The sequence below is a fragment of the Chroicocephalus ridibundus genome, chromosome 22 (assembly GCF_963924245.1).
Source record: "Chroicocephalus ridibundus chromosome 22, bChrRid1.1, whole genome shotgun sequence".
In the NCBI taxonomy this organism is placed as follows: Eukaryota; Metazoa; Chordata; class Aves; order Charadriiformes; family Laridae; genus Chroicocephalus; species Chroicocephalus ridibundus.
The window spans coordinates 1,998,625-2,014,939 of record NC_086305.1 but is presented as its reverse complement, the minus strand read 5'-3'; the positions used below and the strand labels follow the sequence as shown (position 1 = coordinate 2,014,939).

General features: G+C 46.6%; 2 protein-coding genes and 1 long non-coding RNA gene across 4 annotated transcripts; 1 reads left to right on the top strand and 2 right to left on the bottom strand.

Moving 5' to 3' along the window:
• Nucleotides 1–2,135: 2,135 nt before the first annotated feature.
• Nucleotides 2,136–4,351, bottom strand: LOC134526384 (uncharacterized). Its single transcript, XR_010073951.1, has 2 exons — nucleotides 3,165–4,351; nucleotides 2,136–2,523 (listed from the first exon to the last, which is right to left on the bottom strand). It is a non-coding gene; the product is annotated as an uncharacterized LOC134526384 (long non-coding RNA).
• A 1,829-nt stretch (nucleotides 4,352–6,180) lies between these two features.
• TMEM38A (transmembrane protein 38A) lies at nucleotides 6,181–12,705 on the bottom strand. 2 transcript variants are annotated; one of them, XM_063358213.1, is made up of 7 exons: nucleotides 12,572–12,698; nucleotides 10,828–10,908; nucleotides 10,300–10,456; nucleotides 9,537–9,721; nucleotides 8,816–8,903; nucleotides 8,595–8,712; nucleotides 6,181–8,289 (listed from the first exon to the last, which is right to left on the bottom strand). In XM_063358213.1, exons 3-7 carry the CDS (start codon nucleotides 10,443–10,445, stop codon nucleotides 8,068–8,070), a joined length of 759 nt encoding a protein of 252 aa, XP_063214283.1. In that variant the 5' UTR covers nucleotides 10,446–10,456; nucleotides 10,828–10,908; nucleotides 12,572–12,698; the 3' UTR covers nucleotides 6,181–8,067. The 2 variants fall into 2 exon arrangements, with proteins under 2 accessions (XP_063214283.1, XP_063214282.1); XM_063358212.1 differs by lacking the exon at nucleotides 10,828–10,908 and having other exon boundaries at nucleotides 12,572–12,705.
• Nucleotides 12,706–12,831: 126 nt separating this feature from the next.
• Nucleotides 12,832–15,396, top strand: SMIM7 (small integral membrane protein 7). The gene is made up of 5 exons (XM_063358214.1): nucleotides 12,832–12,970; nucleotides 13,057–13,098; nucleotides 13,199–13,251; nucleotides 13,945–14,035; nucleotides 14,636–15,396. Exons 1-5 carry the CDS (start codon nucleotides 12,945–12,947, stop codon nucleotides 14,649–14,651), a joined length of 228 nt encoding a protein of 75 aa, XP_063214284.1. The 5' UTR covers nucleotides 12,832–12,944; the 3' UTR covers nucleotides 14,652–15,396.
• Nucleotides 15,397–16,315: the final 919 nt, after the last annotated feature.

Here is a 16,315-nt window from a genome sequence, read left to right as displayed (position 1 = left end):
TGTGCTCACGCCCCGCGCCCGCATGCACGCGCCCTCTCCTGCGCACTGATCTTATACTCATGGATACTTCTCACACCTGCAAAATTAAAAGACGTGGAGAATATAAAAGGTGTTTTTCTATTTACATATGTTTTATCATATGAGATTATTATTTCTTCAGAACTGGAATATTCGCTACCCGAAATTATGTACAAATTCATGGCACTCCATAATCATGTGATAAAGTAGTACAAAGGGAACGCTAAAATTAGGATGGGGAATGGCTGTATCTGCAGCTTTCCTTGGGACTGTTCTAAGTGAAAAGTGATCACTGATGAAGTCTGTGCCAGCGTCAGATGAGGAAAGGGCTCCCTTGGGTTAGGAATTATCATGTCTGCCCTGCTGCCCAGCGGGGAGCAAGCGCTCGTAGCGTAATACCCCTGGAATAATTCATTAGCTCTCACCAAGGTTGCAGTAGTTATGGGAAGTCCTTGTGTCGCTTTACTCTCCAGCCCACACGAATTCCAAACCTTACTGTGAGAGTGTTTAACTTATAACCCTGTCTCCTGCTGAAAATCCAATCACAGGTCACATCCTTCATCCCCAAACGGGTCCTGAAAACACATGAGATCTACCACAACTTGGGCAGGTGTTGTAGGTAAAATCTTAACACTAGCTGTGTCCTTCTGTGGCCACTAATTTCAGTTTGTCTGTAGTTCTGACACGTTCCTTCCAGAAACCGCAATGGTAACGATTTCTGTAAATGCTGACCCGTCTGCTTCGGCTGGAAACACCGCGCTGTCCGAACAGCGTGTCATCGCCTTACCTCCTGCTGGAGGAGATGCTGCAGTGCTTTCTTTCTTTGGAAGGCATTTTTTTGTGGAATTGAGAGCCTGTCTAAGCCTATGGTTTCTTATTTAAAGATGGAGAGAGAGCGAAGGATTTTCAGAAGAAGGGGAAACTGAGTTTTGTAATTCCTGAAGATCTGAGTCATTGCTGCCCACTGCCAGTTACCACTTCAGGAGCTCAGGCTGGCAACTGTGTCCCAGTAGGCAGAGGAAGTGGGAAATATTTGGATATTGTCCAAGAAGAGAAGTTCTGCACAAATATTTCTTGCTGTTGGAGTGGCGGATGGGAAGCAAATGTGTGTTGCCCAGGGATTCGGGAGAACCTGCGGATTTTGCTGCCGTTTGTGCAGAGGCATCACGCTGCAGCAAGCCGAGGGTGAATTTGGCTTCACTGCAAATGCCATTAGTTCCTGAACTAATGCAGAATTCTGCCATCGCTGACATGTTTTAAGTGCGAATCGGGTGTGCCAGAATAAAGCTGTATATAAAACGCAGCAGATTACAGGCGCCTTCGCTTTCAGATGAAGCTGCCAGCTTACAGCTTTTCTGCTCGGCACAGCAGCCTCACCACACGGCAAGGCTTTGCAGAGTCTAGCAGCGAGAGCGCCTGATGCATTCGGCAGCTTCTGGGCTTTTCAGCTTATTTACCTGCAAAAACTGAGCTGATGAAGATTCGGACCAGGCTGGAGGGCTGGAAAGGAAGCGGAACCATCTTCCTGCAGAGAAGATCCTGGCATGTATGTGGGCTGAAGCTCATGCTGCTCTCTGTGCTCCCTGAGCTCTCCTCCGCAGAGACCGCTCGTTAGAGAGGAGATGACTAATGGCAGTGACACCGGTGACAGCGGTGCCTCTCTGCAGAAAGCTGGCTTGCTCCTTCTTCTGAGGAAAGCCTGGGGAAGTTCCAGCTACTTTGACAGGGAGAGTAGGGATGGTTGACTGTCTGCACTGAGATGCGGTGAAACTTCAGCGCATGCTGGAGCGATCCATCTGTGTTTGAGGAGGACAGATATCTCTATAGCAACCAGTGTTTGTCACTTGGGCAGGATCCCCAGGGTCTCTTTCTAAGCACTAAATGTGCTCCCTATCAGGTGCTGTACACCTGAGGTCCCTTTGTTCACTACCCTTGAATATTTTAGAGATAATTATCTCTGTATTTCAGCATCACGTAAGCCTCCCAGTACTAGTATCCTTTATGGTTCAGACACTCAGCCATTTAAAGTAGGTTTCTTAACACCCAGGGAGTATGTCGGTGCCCTGACGCTATTTGCCTTCTGTCAAGTTGTGCAAGGGTGAATTTACTAAAAGGCATTTAAACTGTGCACAATAAATATTTACTTCTTTGTGGCTAGGTTTGGACCAGGGTACCATGCCCAAAAGAGCAGCACATGGGAGAAGGCAGAAAGAAAAATGTAATAATTTACAAAGTCAACAGAGAACAAGTGGAAAAAATAACATCTTTGTCCAAATGTCCTTGGAACGCACAGGGAGAGGAGGCTACTGGTGCAACCATCTCAGCGAGGCCCTAACAGAGCGGGTGTCTCCACCTGACGTTCACGGTGTCTTTTCAGTGTCTTTCTTCCATGCAGGTCTCGTTCCCAACATTCACAGCACGTTGCTATTTCAGTTTGTTTCAGTATGTGTTTCTGTATTTGCTCAGTGTAGCTTTTCCCGTAAGAAATGCTGCTTTCTCCATGCCCTGTGGAAACAGAGATGGTGCTACAGCAGCCGAGCAGATTCACTTGCTCGCAACCGCTTTCTGCTTCCCCATTTTCTCACAGGAGAGCATCATCTATTATTTCTGTGGGGTTTTGCCTTTTTCAGGAAACTGAACCGAGCATGTCAGAGAAAACCCGTATCAGCCAGAGCAGCTGCTGCAGTTTTTCTGTTTCTCTCATGAAATGAGATTTAAGAGGCCGGTGTCTGTCCTTGTCTATACTCCCTCTGTATCCCTCTGGCATACAGAGCAATAATTAAAGAAAAATTAGTAATCTGTATTTATGGGTTCCTTTTGCAGACAATACTTGATTAATCTCCACAGTTATCCAGCCAAGTAAGAAGAGATTAACCGACATCCTAATCTGTCATAAATCAAACCGGCAGGGAGACGAAGCATCTTACCTTAAGAGACAACCATTACAGAGAGCCTACATTAGGGTTTAGCCTACATTAGTCTAAATCTAATTTAAGCCAACTTTAGGACTCTAAAGTCGTGGATTTTCAGCCTGTTCTTCACGGCACGGCAATCTGTGATGCGCTATATGCATCTCATGCTGCACGTACCTGTCGTTATTACTGATTGCACCAATTCTTGTCACAAATCAAAGAAAATTAACTCACTCATTGGTTCCAGCGGTTGGTTGCAGTGGGACCAGAAGTCCCCAAACTAGCAGATCTTTTTTTGGAAAGTCAAAATCTGCCAGCTCGATTGAGAAGCACCAGGGGCTGGGATAATTGGAAAAGCAGCAGCTTGCTTTCGGCAGGAATGCAGCGCATGTGGTACGCTTTCTGGTGAGCTTTCTGTAATTTGCAGATCAAAACCAAACAAAAATCAACCAAGCAAATCTTTTCCAGTGAGATTCTGGATTTCTTCAGGCTATAAAAATGTTCAAGCCTCTAAACATATCAGACCTGTTTTCCTGCATTCCACGTCTTTAGCCTACCTGTACCCTAAAGCTAAGACAGAATCACTGTCTCACACCAATTCTTCCTAATGGGTTACATTTGAAAGCTCTCTACGAAATTTCCCCCCCACGTTCTCTTTTGGAACATACAGGAAACAGATAAGGGACGTGATAGAAAATATTATAAATGGTACTTTTTCTAGGGATAGCGTTTGAAGGATGCAAATGCACAAGTGTAAAAGAGAGAGACCAGACTCAGAGCCACGCCTGATTGTGGATCTTAGCACTATCGGCATCTCCCTTTTGTCAGAAATGTCACTGCAGAGCTGAAGTGAGTGGTAACTGTGCGTCGCGATGGCAGGGTGAGCTCTGGCATGACAGGGGACTGTTTTCTCACCGTCTGTCTGTTCCGTGAGCCATCTTCCCCCCCCCAGCTCGCTCCCGGGCTGCCGCCTCTACAGACCACATGAGAGCAGGATTAAATTCTTAGCTGGGAGGGAATTTTGTGGGTGTTTACCAAGAACGAACCACGCTGTTGGTGTCTGATGAAATCCAAACCCCTTGAACTGGCCTTTCCTTGCAGTGGATGGGCACACGGGACAAAGGGGTTCTCCTTGGGGCCAATAGCGAGAGCACCCTAAAGAGGCAAATATCAGCCCTCTGTGCCCAGTGGCTCTCTCGGCTTTGGTATCGACGGTGTATTCTCCCCATTGCTGGTGGTCACCTTCTCAGTGTCCTGTCTTCCTAGTAGAGGTGGAAGCAGCTCATACAAAATCCAAACTCTCCTTGGCAGCTCTCTGGGAAGTCTTTTATGGATGTATATTCTGATTTCTCATTATTTTGGCAAAGACCTAAAATATCTTGAGAGAAAAAGCCTTGCTGCAGTAAAAAGCTGGGTATCTACAGTCGTAGGGAATGCGTGCTCTACCAGCCCTACCTTCGTACAATCCTCCGTTGTGTGTCTTACAGTAGCCAGTCGGGTCCTTTAAAGAATAGCACAAGAACCATAAAGCAGACAATTATAGCTAAGGGCCCAAATAAAGATGTGCTACTGTGAAATGCATAAAGCTGTAATTTTTAATGCCCCTGTGTGTCCTATGCGCTATTTGGACCCAGACTCTCAGCACTCACCTGGTGCTTTACAGCTTTAAAGCCCCACACAGACATGAAATAGGCTGCGGGAGGAAGCAGGCAGTTGGCAGCTGATCACCTGGCGGGGGTTAAAAGGAACAACTTCTCTGTTGCTCAGGAGATGGCCAAGGTGACATCCGTCTCTATCTTCTGGGTCTTTCCGCTTAGCTGGGTTACCTAATTTGGTTGCTGTTTGGATAAAACATGGAAGAATGTATGTGCTGTCATTAATAATAAAAAGAGGGAAAGGAGAACACTGGTTGCTCTGCCTCGGTGCGCTGTTGGGTTGGCTTTGCCCTTTCTCGCAAAAGCTCTTCCCTACAGAAATTCTTTCCTTTGGCCTCCCATTTTTTTTCCTTCAGTTCATCCACTCTGAAGAATTATTTATGCTTTCTGTAAAATTATCCTGTGGGGTTTTTTTCTACAACCACAGTAAGGGCTGCAGAGCTTTCCCTCTCTGTGAAGCTGATCTTTGATGAGGAAAAAGCTGTAGCCGCTGGGTTTGGCTCGCTCTGTGTAAGAGAAAAGGGAAACCTGTCAATCGAGAAGAAATGCTGAGTGCAGCAACTGAAACGCTTTGCTTTTTCCATCAGGCAACCAGGGCCTCTTTGAGGATTAAACCTATTGCTAAATTTAGCCACATCTCACTCGAGTTAGTATCAGGAGTTATCAGATCAGAACATCTTTGGAGGGAATGACGTCTGTCCCGTGGAAGTCTAAGCCCTGGCGCGCTCCTCTCGGGCCCTGTGCTGCAGCGCAGTTTGGAGCCGGGGACGTTCCGCGCGGCCAGCACAGCGCAGCAGTCCGAGACATCGCAGGGTTTTTCACAGCACATGAAACACCTGCTCTCATCAGCCTGCTCGTGTTTATCGTTCCGTCTAGCTCCTGAGCAAAATCTGTTCATAGCACCGAAATGGGTGTCACAGGAGAGGAGAATGGGTAAACCACGTGAAACTTTCTAGTGCTTTTTTCAGGTTTGCACTGAGCCATTTTTCCCCTGGTTGGGTCATACAGAGACTTTAAATCCCACACTCCAACGTAACTTGTATTCTCAACTGCTCTGATAAATTAAGGAGTATTAATAAAAGTTTCAAAAGCGTTAGATCTGGGGGGAGACAAGTGAAACCCTTCAGAAAATAAACAGACCTTTGCAGGTCCTCATTTAGTGAGCCAGGCAGATTTCAGTTTTAAACAGGAATACTGAAACTCCATGTAAATATGCCGGAATTGTGTGTGTGTGTATTTACCTGTCCCAGGTCAGTGTCCTCCTCCTTCTTGTAGTGACAAAAGGAAAGACAGAATCAACGGTAATGAACACCAAAGGAAGATAAGGTTCCTTATTTCCCTCCCTGAAATCTCAGGAAGTGCCTGGACAACAACACTACAAATACAACAAAAGCAACGGACCTTTTACCATGTTGTTTCCATTTAGAACAGGCTCAGACATACTTGCAGGGCGTATCAACGTCTGATCTCTCTCTTCAGGTAGAATCATTTTGTCATCGGGTCGAGGAGACTTTACGTAGATCAAGGAGCGTGTGGCTTCTGAGACTGGCGAGAGTAAAAGAAACACACCTCTTTCCTCGAGCGACAGCGGACAATCAGAGTCACTTCACAATTTTTATTTGTTGACAGCTTTTATAAAACAAAATTCCCCTTGAATCAGACATCTCATAAAACATTTATAGTCTTGTGCATGCTTGTGATACATCAGGTTTCAGTAGACCAGTATCTGCAAAACCAGACAGCTGAGTTGTCAGGCAGAATTCCTGTCTTCTACTGGAGGGGAGGGAAACTCACAAAATTAAGGCACTGTCAAAACCCAAGCCCACAAATCATTTGACCTTTTGTACTGGCTTTCATCTGCTTGTATACAAGAATATTTTTTTATTTTTAGTTAACCATCAATTCCAGTTTTGAACGGGGACGCACAAAAAAATAAAAACGCTTTTCTTAAATCATCCTATTTATATTCTCAGTTGCAAGCTGACAGCAGCAAACCTTATTGCGAGGGATGGCAACACGCTGCTACACCCCCACACATGCCATTTTCACCGCAGCGATCCCAGGCCTTGGTGATTACAAAAACCTCAGAAAAAATTCTGGTCTTTTGGGTGCAATGCTCAAGGTGACACTTTTAAGAACAAAATCAGTTCTAAGAACAGCTTAAAACTAGCCTAAAAGCCAGTATTCACTAAGCAGAACATGAACGAACTGACAGGCTCCTCCCTGAGCCAGGCAAGGCATTTCGTATTCTTCACTCATGGGGCACTAGCTGCTTTCACAGAGCAGGAGTTGGCCAAAAGGGACGTAACAAAGGATAATCGATATCTTCAGCTGGTGTGCGTTTATCAGTCCTTTAAAGTAGTTTTAATCAGCTGGTGTGAAATCTGCTTCTTCAGCCCTCATACCTTAATTTGGGAATACAGGAAATATTCCTTCCTGCACCCCGTGAGCGTTCGGGCTGTCCTTCAGCACATGGAAATCAGTGCTGCAAGCACAACCCAGCGCACGGCTGGGGGCTTAGGACCATACCTAGAAGTACCCCATTCTCTATACAAAGATGCAACATTTTAAAAAAGCCAGTTTCGGGTCCATTAATTAAGTGCCCTGGCAGTTATAAATAAATAGTAATAAATACTTATTTACACTCACACACCCTTCTTGTATCCCACAGGATTACAAACAGACCAGAACCGTGCTTCTCCCCTGGTTAAATATGATCAGTTTGAGGTGGGACACGCTATTATTAACAACGTGCAGCAACGCTACCCAACAGTTTAGAATAACAACAGTACCCATACATCGCACTCGGAGCGTTTCACAGCTTCAGAGCTCTTGCAAACACAGACGTAGTTAAGAAAGTGACAATGTTCTGTCCATTAGGAATCAGAGAGAACTTAGGTGAGAGAAACGGAGTTTGGCCAGGACACCAGTCGATGTCCTTATTGCATATAAAATGTCACATTAATTGGAGATATGGCAGATGTGGGAGCTAGGAGAAATTAGATCAGGCTCATATGAGACCATTTAATTTCCTTGAGTATGAAATCCAATTTCCACATTGATTGTGTCTAAACAGTTTGTTGTTTTGGTAGACATCAAAAAGGTCAACGCAAACTCAAAGGAACTTGGGATTTGCAGGAGCACAGGCCATTACCTCCATTGATAAATAAACACAGAGAAATACATCAATTCTAAATGCTGCATCATAATTGCTGACAGCTTGGGAACTGGCACCCACTTGTCATCCTGGCACAAATCTGCAAATCCCTGAAAACATGATCAGAATAGAGAGACAGAGACCAAGAAGCAAGCAGCGGCACAGAGAGCACAAATGAAATTCAGGGACCCGCCTGGCAGTGTCCTGGCTTCCACCTCTCCTCTGGAGTCTGCGAGAAGGACTGGAGGATAAAGGAGGTCACAGGTGGCTTTGAGACTCAGCTCTGGAAGAATTTTCTTGGCCTATTTACTGTGTGGTTGCTTTTTTATTCAGCTTTCTTTGCTTTCCGTTTCCTTGTGCCTTCATTTAGCTCCTCTTTTGACTTTGCAAGAGGAGGCGGAGGATGGGAAACCTCATGGGAGGCCCCGTGCTGATCATGATGATGACTAGTGTGTCCACTGGAAACAGAGCCAAAGAAAACTGGGCAGATGAAGCTTTCCACCGGAGCAAAAGGCGAGGCGTGAGAGTGAGTTGCCGTCATGAAAACCTGCCATGCAACAGTGAATACTTAAAGATCACATACACCAGCTATGAAATACTAACTAGTAAGGAGCATTCCACTTATCCCAGGTAAAAGTCCCTACTGCTACATGGCTCAAGGCTGTGTCACAAGGATCTTCTACCACACTGCCAACACGATGGAGAATTTAGCCTATGATTTCCTGAGAGACCTTCCCTGGTATGCACAACCAATGTCCTCAGTAGTGGCGTAGGAAGGTGAACCCCCCAGTTTGAGTCTATTCTTCCTCTGGTTCTGTAGATGTGTTAGCAGCAAACCTGCTGTAAACTTACCTTGCAAACTATCATGAACATGGTGAAAAAGAAGATGAGGTTGGCTTCAGAGATAGGGAGCCAGCGAGTCTGTTGCAGAGTGAAGAGGACTGTGCCGTACAGACTAGCCTTTGTAGGGCTAGAAGAGAAATAAAGTTTTCCTGAAGGTTTGCATCCAGTTCTGAATGGTTCTTTAAAGTCCATTTTTGGTCTGACAGAGAATTTACAGGCTACCTACTTACAAGGACATGCGAAGAATTTCATTTGTTTCTGGCTTCCAGACCCCACGCAGCAGTTGCTCAAAGTTAGACAATAAGGCAACACCAGAACCTGGGAAACAATAGAAGTGAAGAGCTAGAACTGCCACGCCAGAGGAGAGCTCTGCTGCCTGTTCTAGATCCCCAAGGGATAAGGACAACCTAAGGGGAACACAAGTTTCATGATATTCTTCCCAAATTTAACAGTTAGCCTAAAATAACAGAGCAGGGCAAGGGCTTTCTAGACTCTCTTATATAAAAGTGTTTCCTGATGCAGGAAAAGGGCATTTGCCTCTGTTCCATTTACTGACGCTCAAAGCCTGCTCCAAACAAAAGCTAAAGGAAAACTGACCAGGCTGTTTCAACACTGACAGAAACCCCCTGAAAAGATCAGGCGAGGCCAGAGGCAATAGAACACAGGAGGAAGAATTCCTGAATTCTGCTCCCATATTTGATAGTGACTCCAGTTCTCCATGGCCCCGTTAAAGTCAGATAATGACTCAACTGACAACCATTCTGCGAGCACGAATAAATACCGGTGTTCTAGGGAACGTGATTGATTGAAGCCAGCTGACCACATCCCCCCACCAGCCTGCTGCCCTGCGCTGAGGGATGTGGTCACCTTAAGCCTCGCTCACAGATCCCCCCATCCCTCCCCGCAGGGCTGGCTGCCTCCCGGCTGCATGAAGAGCATCTCGTGTTTCACCTTTGGCCCAGCCGGTAGCCATCATGATGAACCACCCGTGGTGGTAACGGTGATGAGCATGGTGGACCCCGGCTGCAATTTTGCGAACTCTGACCACCTCCTTCATTGCCACAAAGATGAGCTTCATAGGCAGAAAGCTAACACACTTGTAGAAGAGGTTCATGGGACAGAAGAATATCAAATACCTGGAACAAAACCACAAAGAGTTTAAGGACCCATTTGTTTGTCCTGATCTGGGACGTATAGAGAGGATTAAGAGTGCTGTGGTGTCAGCCTGAATTATGTCAGGGAGAAGGAAATGCTGGGTCTGTTGTGCCAAAGCACATACAACCCAGATGCACCGAGGAAATTAAACTCGGAGTAACTGTGGTTAATTTGTGCACACTTCTCTAATTCAATGAAGAAAGTGCCCCCAAATGTGCCCCTCTTCTAGTCTCTGTGCTATCAGGACAGTGCATGCTGCTCTTGTGGTTTGGCTGCAGTTCAGCCGCGGCAGCTATGAATAGAAATGCCTGGCGATTGGACTGGCCCCAACCCATATAATCAAAGCACTGGACAACCGGTCACAGAAACGGCAAACCAGATCTAGCAATACAAAAGACTCGAAGTCTACCTCACCCCACCTCTTCTTTCCCCAGTTACTCCAAGCAAGGTAATACAGGTGTGTGACACAAGCAGAACACCACCCTTCACACCGGCTGGGTTTGTGCACACCCAGCGGCGTCTCGTGCTTAATAAATTAGCTGAAGTGCAAAAGACTCACCAGACTGCTGTGGCCAGGATGACGCTGGAGTTATTGCTGAAGTAATCAATAGGGGATTCTCCAAGTAGCAGATCAGCAAGTATGTAACTTCCAAAGCAGTGCAGCATAGCACAAAGCCAGGAGGCAAAAGGGCTCTTACGAGACATCTCCACGGCTCCTGTGAAGCAAATTCTAACTGAGAAGACGGATTCAGCAAATAAGCTGAAACTTCAAGAACCGCTAAGAAAGAGGCTTGCGGTGCATGTTCTCCAACAAAATAAGTCAAAGAAAAGTGCTTGTAAAACAAAATGCAAAAATGTGTACTCTGTGAAGCCTGAACAAATACCAGATACTGTCAAGAAATGCCATGTATGGTCAGAGCTTGCAGGCCCCCCGTGAGGTTTCAAATGAACTGAGTCATTAGAAGCGTATGAATTAGCTAAGAGTTTCTCTTCTGCATTTGCTGCTACTTACTGCAATCAGAAAGAACAATTTTCCCCTTGAAATCAATATCTTTTTACACTCTAAAAATAAAATGCATATTAGTACCATTCTCTCCATTGCTTCAACCTAGGTGCGCCCTCTAGAATTCATGAACAATCTGTTCAGCTCTTTCATTCATAAGATAACCTGTAAAAATAGAACAGTAATTCTTAATCTTTATTTGAGGATTTAAAGATTCTCCCCTGCTCCTGTACTAGTTTGGAAATGCCCTTTGAAAATACAACTAGATACTAAAACAGTGTTACTATTTGGTAATACACGATGGTCTCCTCCCACAACCTCCTTTTGCCTTCTTTTTATTCCTCTAGACATTTTCGTCCACCTCTGTACTTCAAGGAAGTCTCCCAAGAACGTAATTCCTGTAAGATTGTTTCATCACCTTAAACGGCTCCAGAGTCTTTTGTGCAACGTTTCAGATACCAAACTCTGGTCAGTAAGCCAGTAACAGGCAGTCAAAAGAGAGAATGCTAAAACGTTATGTCAACGTTGCTAACAGTGGCCTACCTTAAATAGCAGTAAGTGAATCAGCACATGCTATAAGTGACTGCTCAGCCTCTTCCATCCTCAACGACATTTGAACCAGCTGAGAACACACTGGAAGCGAGACAGCTGCAACAGCCACGATACGTAGATGGTTCTATAGGAACCTGAAGTTCAGCTTGAGGCTTAAATTTAGTAACACTTGTTTTTCTTTGGCTCCCTGAAGCCATGCTGTCTCCAAGGAGGAAGCAGGACATTCCTGCCCTGGCCCTGATCTGCAGCACAGGAGCTGTGGGATGAGGCAGTGCAGCAATCTAGTGAAGAGCACACCCCAGCCTTACCCAGTCCAAGTGGATTACTGGGCTTACGTATTTTTAAAAGCTATTTTCCTAAGGGTTGCCTGTTAACTGTTCTGTTTGGGACTTAATGCTGGAAGACAGCTGTAAGTGATCGACAGCTGTCGAAAACCCAGCACTTCTGTTTACATGGAGTTTAAATAGAACAGCATGTGGAGCGTACGGCACGGAGATCTGACAACGGCAGCCTTTCAAAATCATTCCAGGGGGGATTTTTCCTTTCCCCTCAGTTGCCGGGCAGTTACACTGAGACTGTTCAAAACAGAGCATGAAGAGTATGAACGCTATAAAAATACATAGAGAAGATGGCATTTGGAAAAGGCGAAGGCACAGGCTGCAGCAGCGCAGAAAGTGAAAGGCAAGATGCAGATCTGCCGATCTTCACCAGATAAGCCCAGGAGAATGAACAGCAAGGTCAGTTAAGGGGCCTGAGAACCGATTATGGCATGGCCTGGAATGTGGGAAACAATCAGGTTTTACTTACAGCCTTTTTGTGTATAAATAGAAGAGCGTTGCCACAAAAACAGAAAAGCCAAGCAGCTGCACAGAAATGTAATGCTGAGTCCTGGGACAGCAGCAAACTGGTGACTGAACTTAAACACTTCAGTGTGTCTGGGATCCAATCTTAAATAAAATGCAAGACTAATTTTCAAAATCAGAGTGACTAGTTCTTGGGGTTTTTTTCTGCCTTATATTTACACACGTGTCAACCTCTGGAAAAAGCAATGGGGGGAGGCTCACAGCTCCATATCCCCTCACACCACGGCTGCTGACAGCCGACACGGACAAGCACGGATCGGGCGGGCGGGATGACCTGATCCTGCACCAAAAATGTCAGGTTTATACCTCAGAAATCCTGACGGGCACGTGGCTGCTCTTCCCCAGCAGGCCCGTACGGCCCCCGCCGTTCCCGCCCCCGTCCCGGCCCTGCCTGACGGGCTCCCCCGCCTCACCTGGCTCGTACTTGAGGTAGAGGACGGAGACGATGAAGTAGGCCGTGTCGAAGAGCGGGAAGACGGGCAGGGCGGCGAAGGCGGCCGCCAGCTCCCCGAGCTGCAGGGCCCCCGCCAGCTCCATGGCGCCGCGGCAGCGGGGCAGCGCCGGCCGCCCTCCTTCCCTCCCTCCGCCGCTCAGCCCCGGCCCGCCCCCGGGCCCGCCTCCGGAGGGACGTCCCGGGGCGCGGCCTCGCCTCGAACGGGGCTGTGGCGGCGGCGGGAGGCCGGTGCCGCCCGGACGCGGAGCTCCGGTGCCGCCGCCGCCGCCGCCCCCGGGAGCGCAGGCGCCGCCCCGCCCGCCCTTTCCGCTTCCGCCGCCGGAGCCGCCGCCATGATCGGGGACCTGCTGCTCTGCGGGTAGCGGGGACGGGGCCCGGGGTGGCGGCGGTGGCGGCCCGGTTCGGTTGGGCCGGGCCTGACGGCTCTCTCTGTCTCTCCCTTAGGACGCTGCTGATGAACGCGGGCGCCGTGCTCAACTTCAGGCTGTGAGCGGGCGGGGACGGGGGGGAGGGAGGGAGGGAGGAGGCGGCGGCTTGGGGGGCCCTTCACCCCGCCTCACACGGATCCCCTCTCGCTGTCCCGCAGGAGGAAGAGAGACACGGAGGGCTTCGGCGAGGAGGCGAGGGAACCTACCACCGGTAACGGAGGGGCGCCGGGAGCTGCCGGCCTGCGCCCGCGCCCCCGGGCCGAGGGCTCGGGGAGGGACAAATGCGTCCAGGAACGGGTGTTTTCTGAAGGAAATTCTCGCTTAAAGCATTTTTTTCAAGGCGACAAAGTACAAGTTCAGCCCCATTTTGTTTGGATGTGAATTACGCTGTGGCTGGAATCATTGGTTTACTAAATTGCAACCTGAAATTTTCCCCCATGATGCGTATGTACAGACGTGGCAAACCTTTGTTGATCCCAAATGAGTGATTTGAGGAGAAATACAAAAATGCACACTTCTTTCTGCATTTTTGAATGTAGGTACAGAGGTAACACTGCTTACAGCCTGATTCCCATTTTAGTGCGTATGTACATTTATTACTCCGTTGTCCCTCTGCGTACTGGTTGAAAGTGGCAGGAAGGCTGGAAACTCCCACGGAGGGCTGTCCTGCCCTTTTTATTTATCATTTATTGCTTATTCTCCCACATGCCCTTAGTAGGGATGCACTGAACATAGTATGCATCATTTACCTAAAACTTCAACTTCCAGGTTTTTGTTCTCTGACTTTTTGTGGGTTTTTTTTCTGTGTCAGAGTTGCTTATGTTTTCCAGACAGTGTTCAAAATGTGATTTGTCAGTGTGTTAGGTATTTTTTTACATCAAAGTCATCTTCTCTTGATTTTCAGGTGATAATATCAGAGAGTTTTTGCTGAGTCTCAGATATTTTCGAATCTTCATTGCTTTGTGGAATGTCTTCATGATGTTCTGCATGATTGTGTAAGTAACGCGTCTTGTCATTTGTTTATAGGAAGTTGTATATGTTGGGATTTTTCTGGCATGTTTCTTTTCCGATCTTTTTCTCTCTTACTCTATTGTTCCATAATTCCTTTTCATTTTGCTACTTTATTTCAATCTTCAAAGAGACCTCACAGGTCTTTGCTAACGTGGCCACCTGTAGTGCATGAAAACCTTCTTTGCCGGCCCGTAAGTCATACAGCCGTAGATATAATGTTCCTTGTCCTGGGTTGCTTTGGTAAAATATCATTTGGGGGAGCATTTCAGTTTAACTTTTGGGATGTTTTTCATTGTAGGGGGGGAATAGAATTAATAGAATTCTATAGACTAGAATAATAATAATAGAACAGTTAATAGAATGGAGTCGGCCTTGAGAATGGTGTCTGGAAAGAGCAGGTTTTGGTTCCGTAGGCAGGCTAGCAGGCCGCTTCCCTTGCGCTTAGGTCGCTTTATGGTCTGATGCATGGGGGAGCGAAACCGCTGGCCAGATGTGCGCTGGTGGTGTGAGTTGGAAGGGCATTGGCGTGACTGTTCCCAGTCGTACCCGGTTCTCATCTCCTTCTTTTCTGTTGCCTCCACTAGGTTATTTGGATCTTGAAAGTCACCCGCAAACATGTCTGTTAACTTGGAAGAGACTTTTGGCTGGAAACGCAATTTTTTCTATAAAAGATTATAATGCTTTCAAAATACAGCCCTGGGATTGTGGCCTGTTCTTCGGCGCAAGCTCCTCTAACACGTTCCAGGGACAGGAGATGTTCCTCCTCTTCAGCCTGTCCCGTAACACACGGTGCATGCGGGGTCACTTGCTGCCGGGGGGACAGAGCCTTTAGGTCCCCGAGCCAAAAATCTTCAAAGTAAAATTATTTCAACTTTACTGAAATAAAGAGAACTTTAAATTGTTTTGCCAGGCTTAGGGAGCGCGGTACCTGGTATGCGGGGTGGAATCGGAGCACGCCCGAAGACCACAATCTTAAAACTCTGCGTTGTTAGTCACTCCCAGCTCGTCATGTGTCTGCTGATGTCACCATTGTCTGGCGGCCTTGGAAGTCGCGCTTCTCATTTTTATAACGTTGAGCAAAGCGTTGGTGGAACTTCTCACTATTCCATGTAGTTTTGTTGGAGAAAAGGATGATTTAAAAAAATGGGGTTCTTGCCTCCTGTTTTTCCAACAAAATGCTTTGTAAATTAAAATTTCAAAGACAAGAAATTTTTTTTTCTAAGCAATATGTAAGGGATTTTGAATAGGAAAAATGGCAAAAATAATTCTATAGTCAATGCAAAGGAATAGTTTTGGAATAATCTTGGATTTGGTTGAATAAAGTTTTATTTAAGGGTAAAATACACATTTGATGCCGTGTTCATTCTGTTACAGGAGAAATCAATTCAGTATTGTTGTGTTTTGAGAGATTTTAACTAGTCTTGTGTCTGCCGCCTTGTGTTATTTTTGTTCGCGTTAAGTTAGCCTCCTTGACCAGCAACTTTTCCCCAGCATCACTGAGATCATTAAGAGAGTGTGCAGTGCTGGCAAGCTTCTAAATCAAACTGCACTATTAGTGGAACTTCCTTGGCCTCAATTTCTTCAGCTGCATGACTTGAGGAGAGAGAGGCCTCATTTAAATGATTCTGGGGCTCAGGTTTTAGCAAATACCTTGAATTTTATCTGGGTGCAGTCGGGTAGTGAGACGCCAGGCTTGGGCGCTCGCAGCAATTGACTTGAATTGCCCACTTTTGTATTACCTGAAGTTTTTATGCTTTTTCTGGGGGAAAGGCAGTTTGAGGGAAGATGCCTTGCTGTAACGAACACGGAAAAAGGATTCTTCAGGTGCGGTTTGTCATGGCGTCCAAACATCCAGTGCTTTATATAGTTCGTGGAAAACATTTTCTCCCTAACCTTCATGAAAGCAAGTTTTCCCCTGGCACATCCAGGGGAGGGTGGAAGTGGCTGTCACCCTGTGCACAACCCACGCGAGGCCCCTGGACTCGGCACCACGGTGCCGGGCTCGGTTTTGTACGCGGGGGTTTAATTCTTACTCAGAAAAATGGTTGATCCTGGGAAGAACTGACAGTTTGCTTTCCGAGCAATGCTGTGAATACAGGAAGCAGAAGATGATTAAGCTCTGCTGGTAAACGGATAATTTTTGTGCTGTCACCTCAAGATTTCAGTTGTTCAGAAGAATAAAAGTTGTGTCATTTAGCTGCTAAGCAGGTGCTTTAAAAATAATTAGTTAACTTTAAGGTGCTCTTAAATGCTGTGGAAAGTTT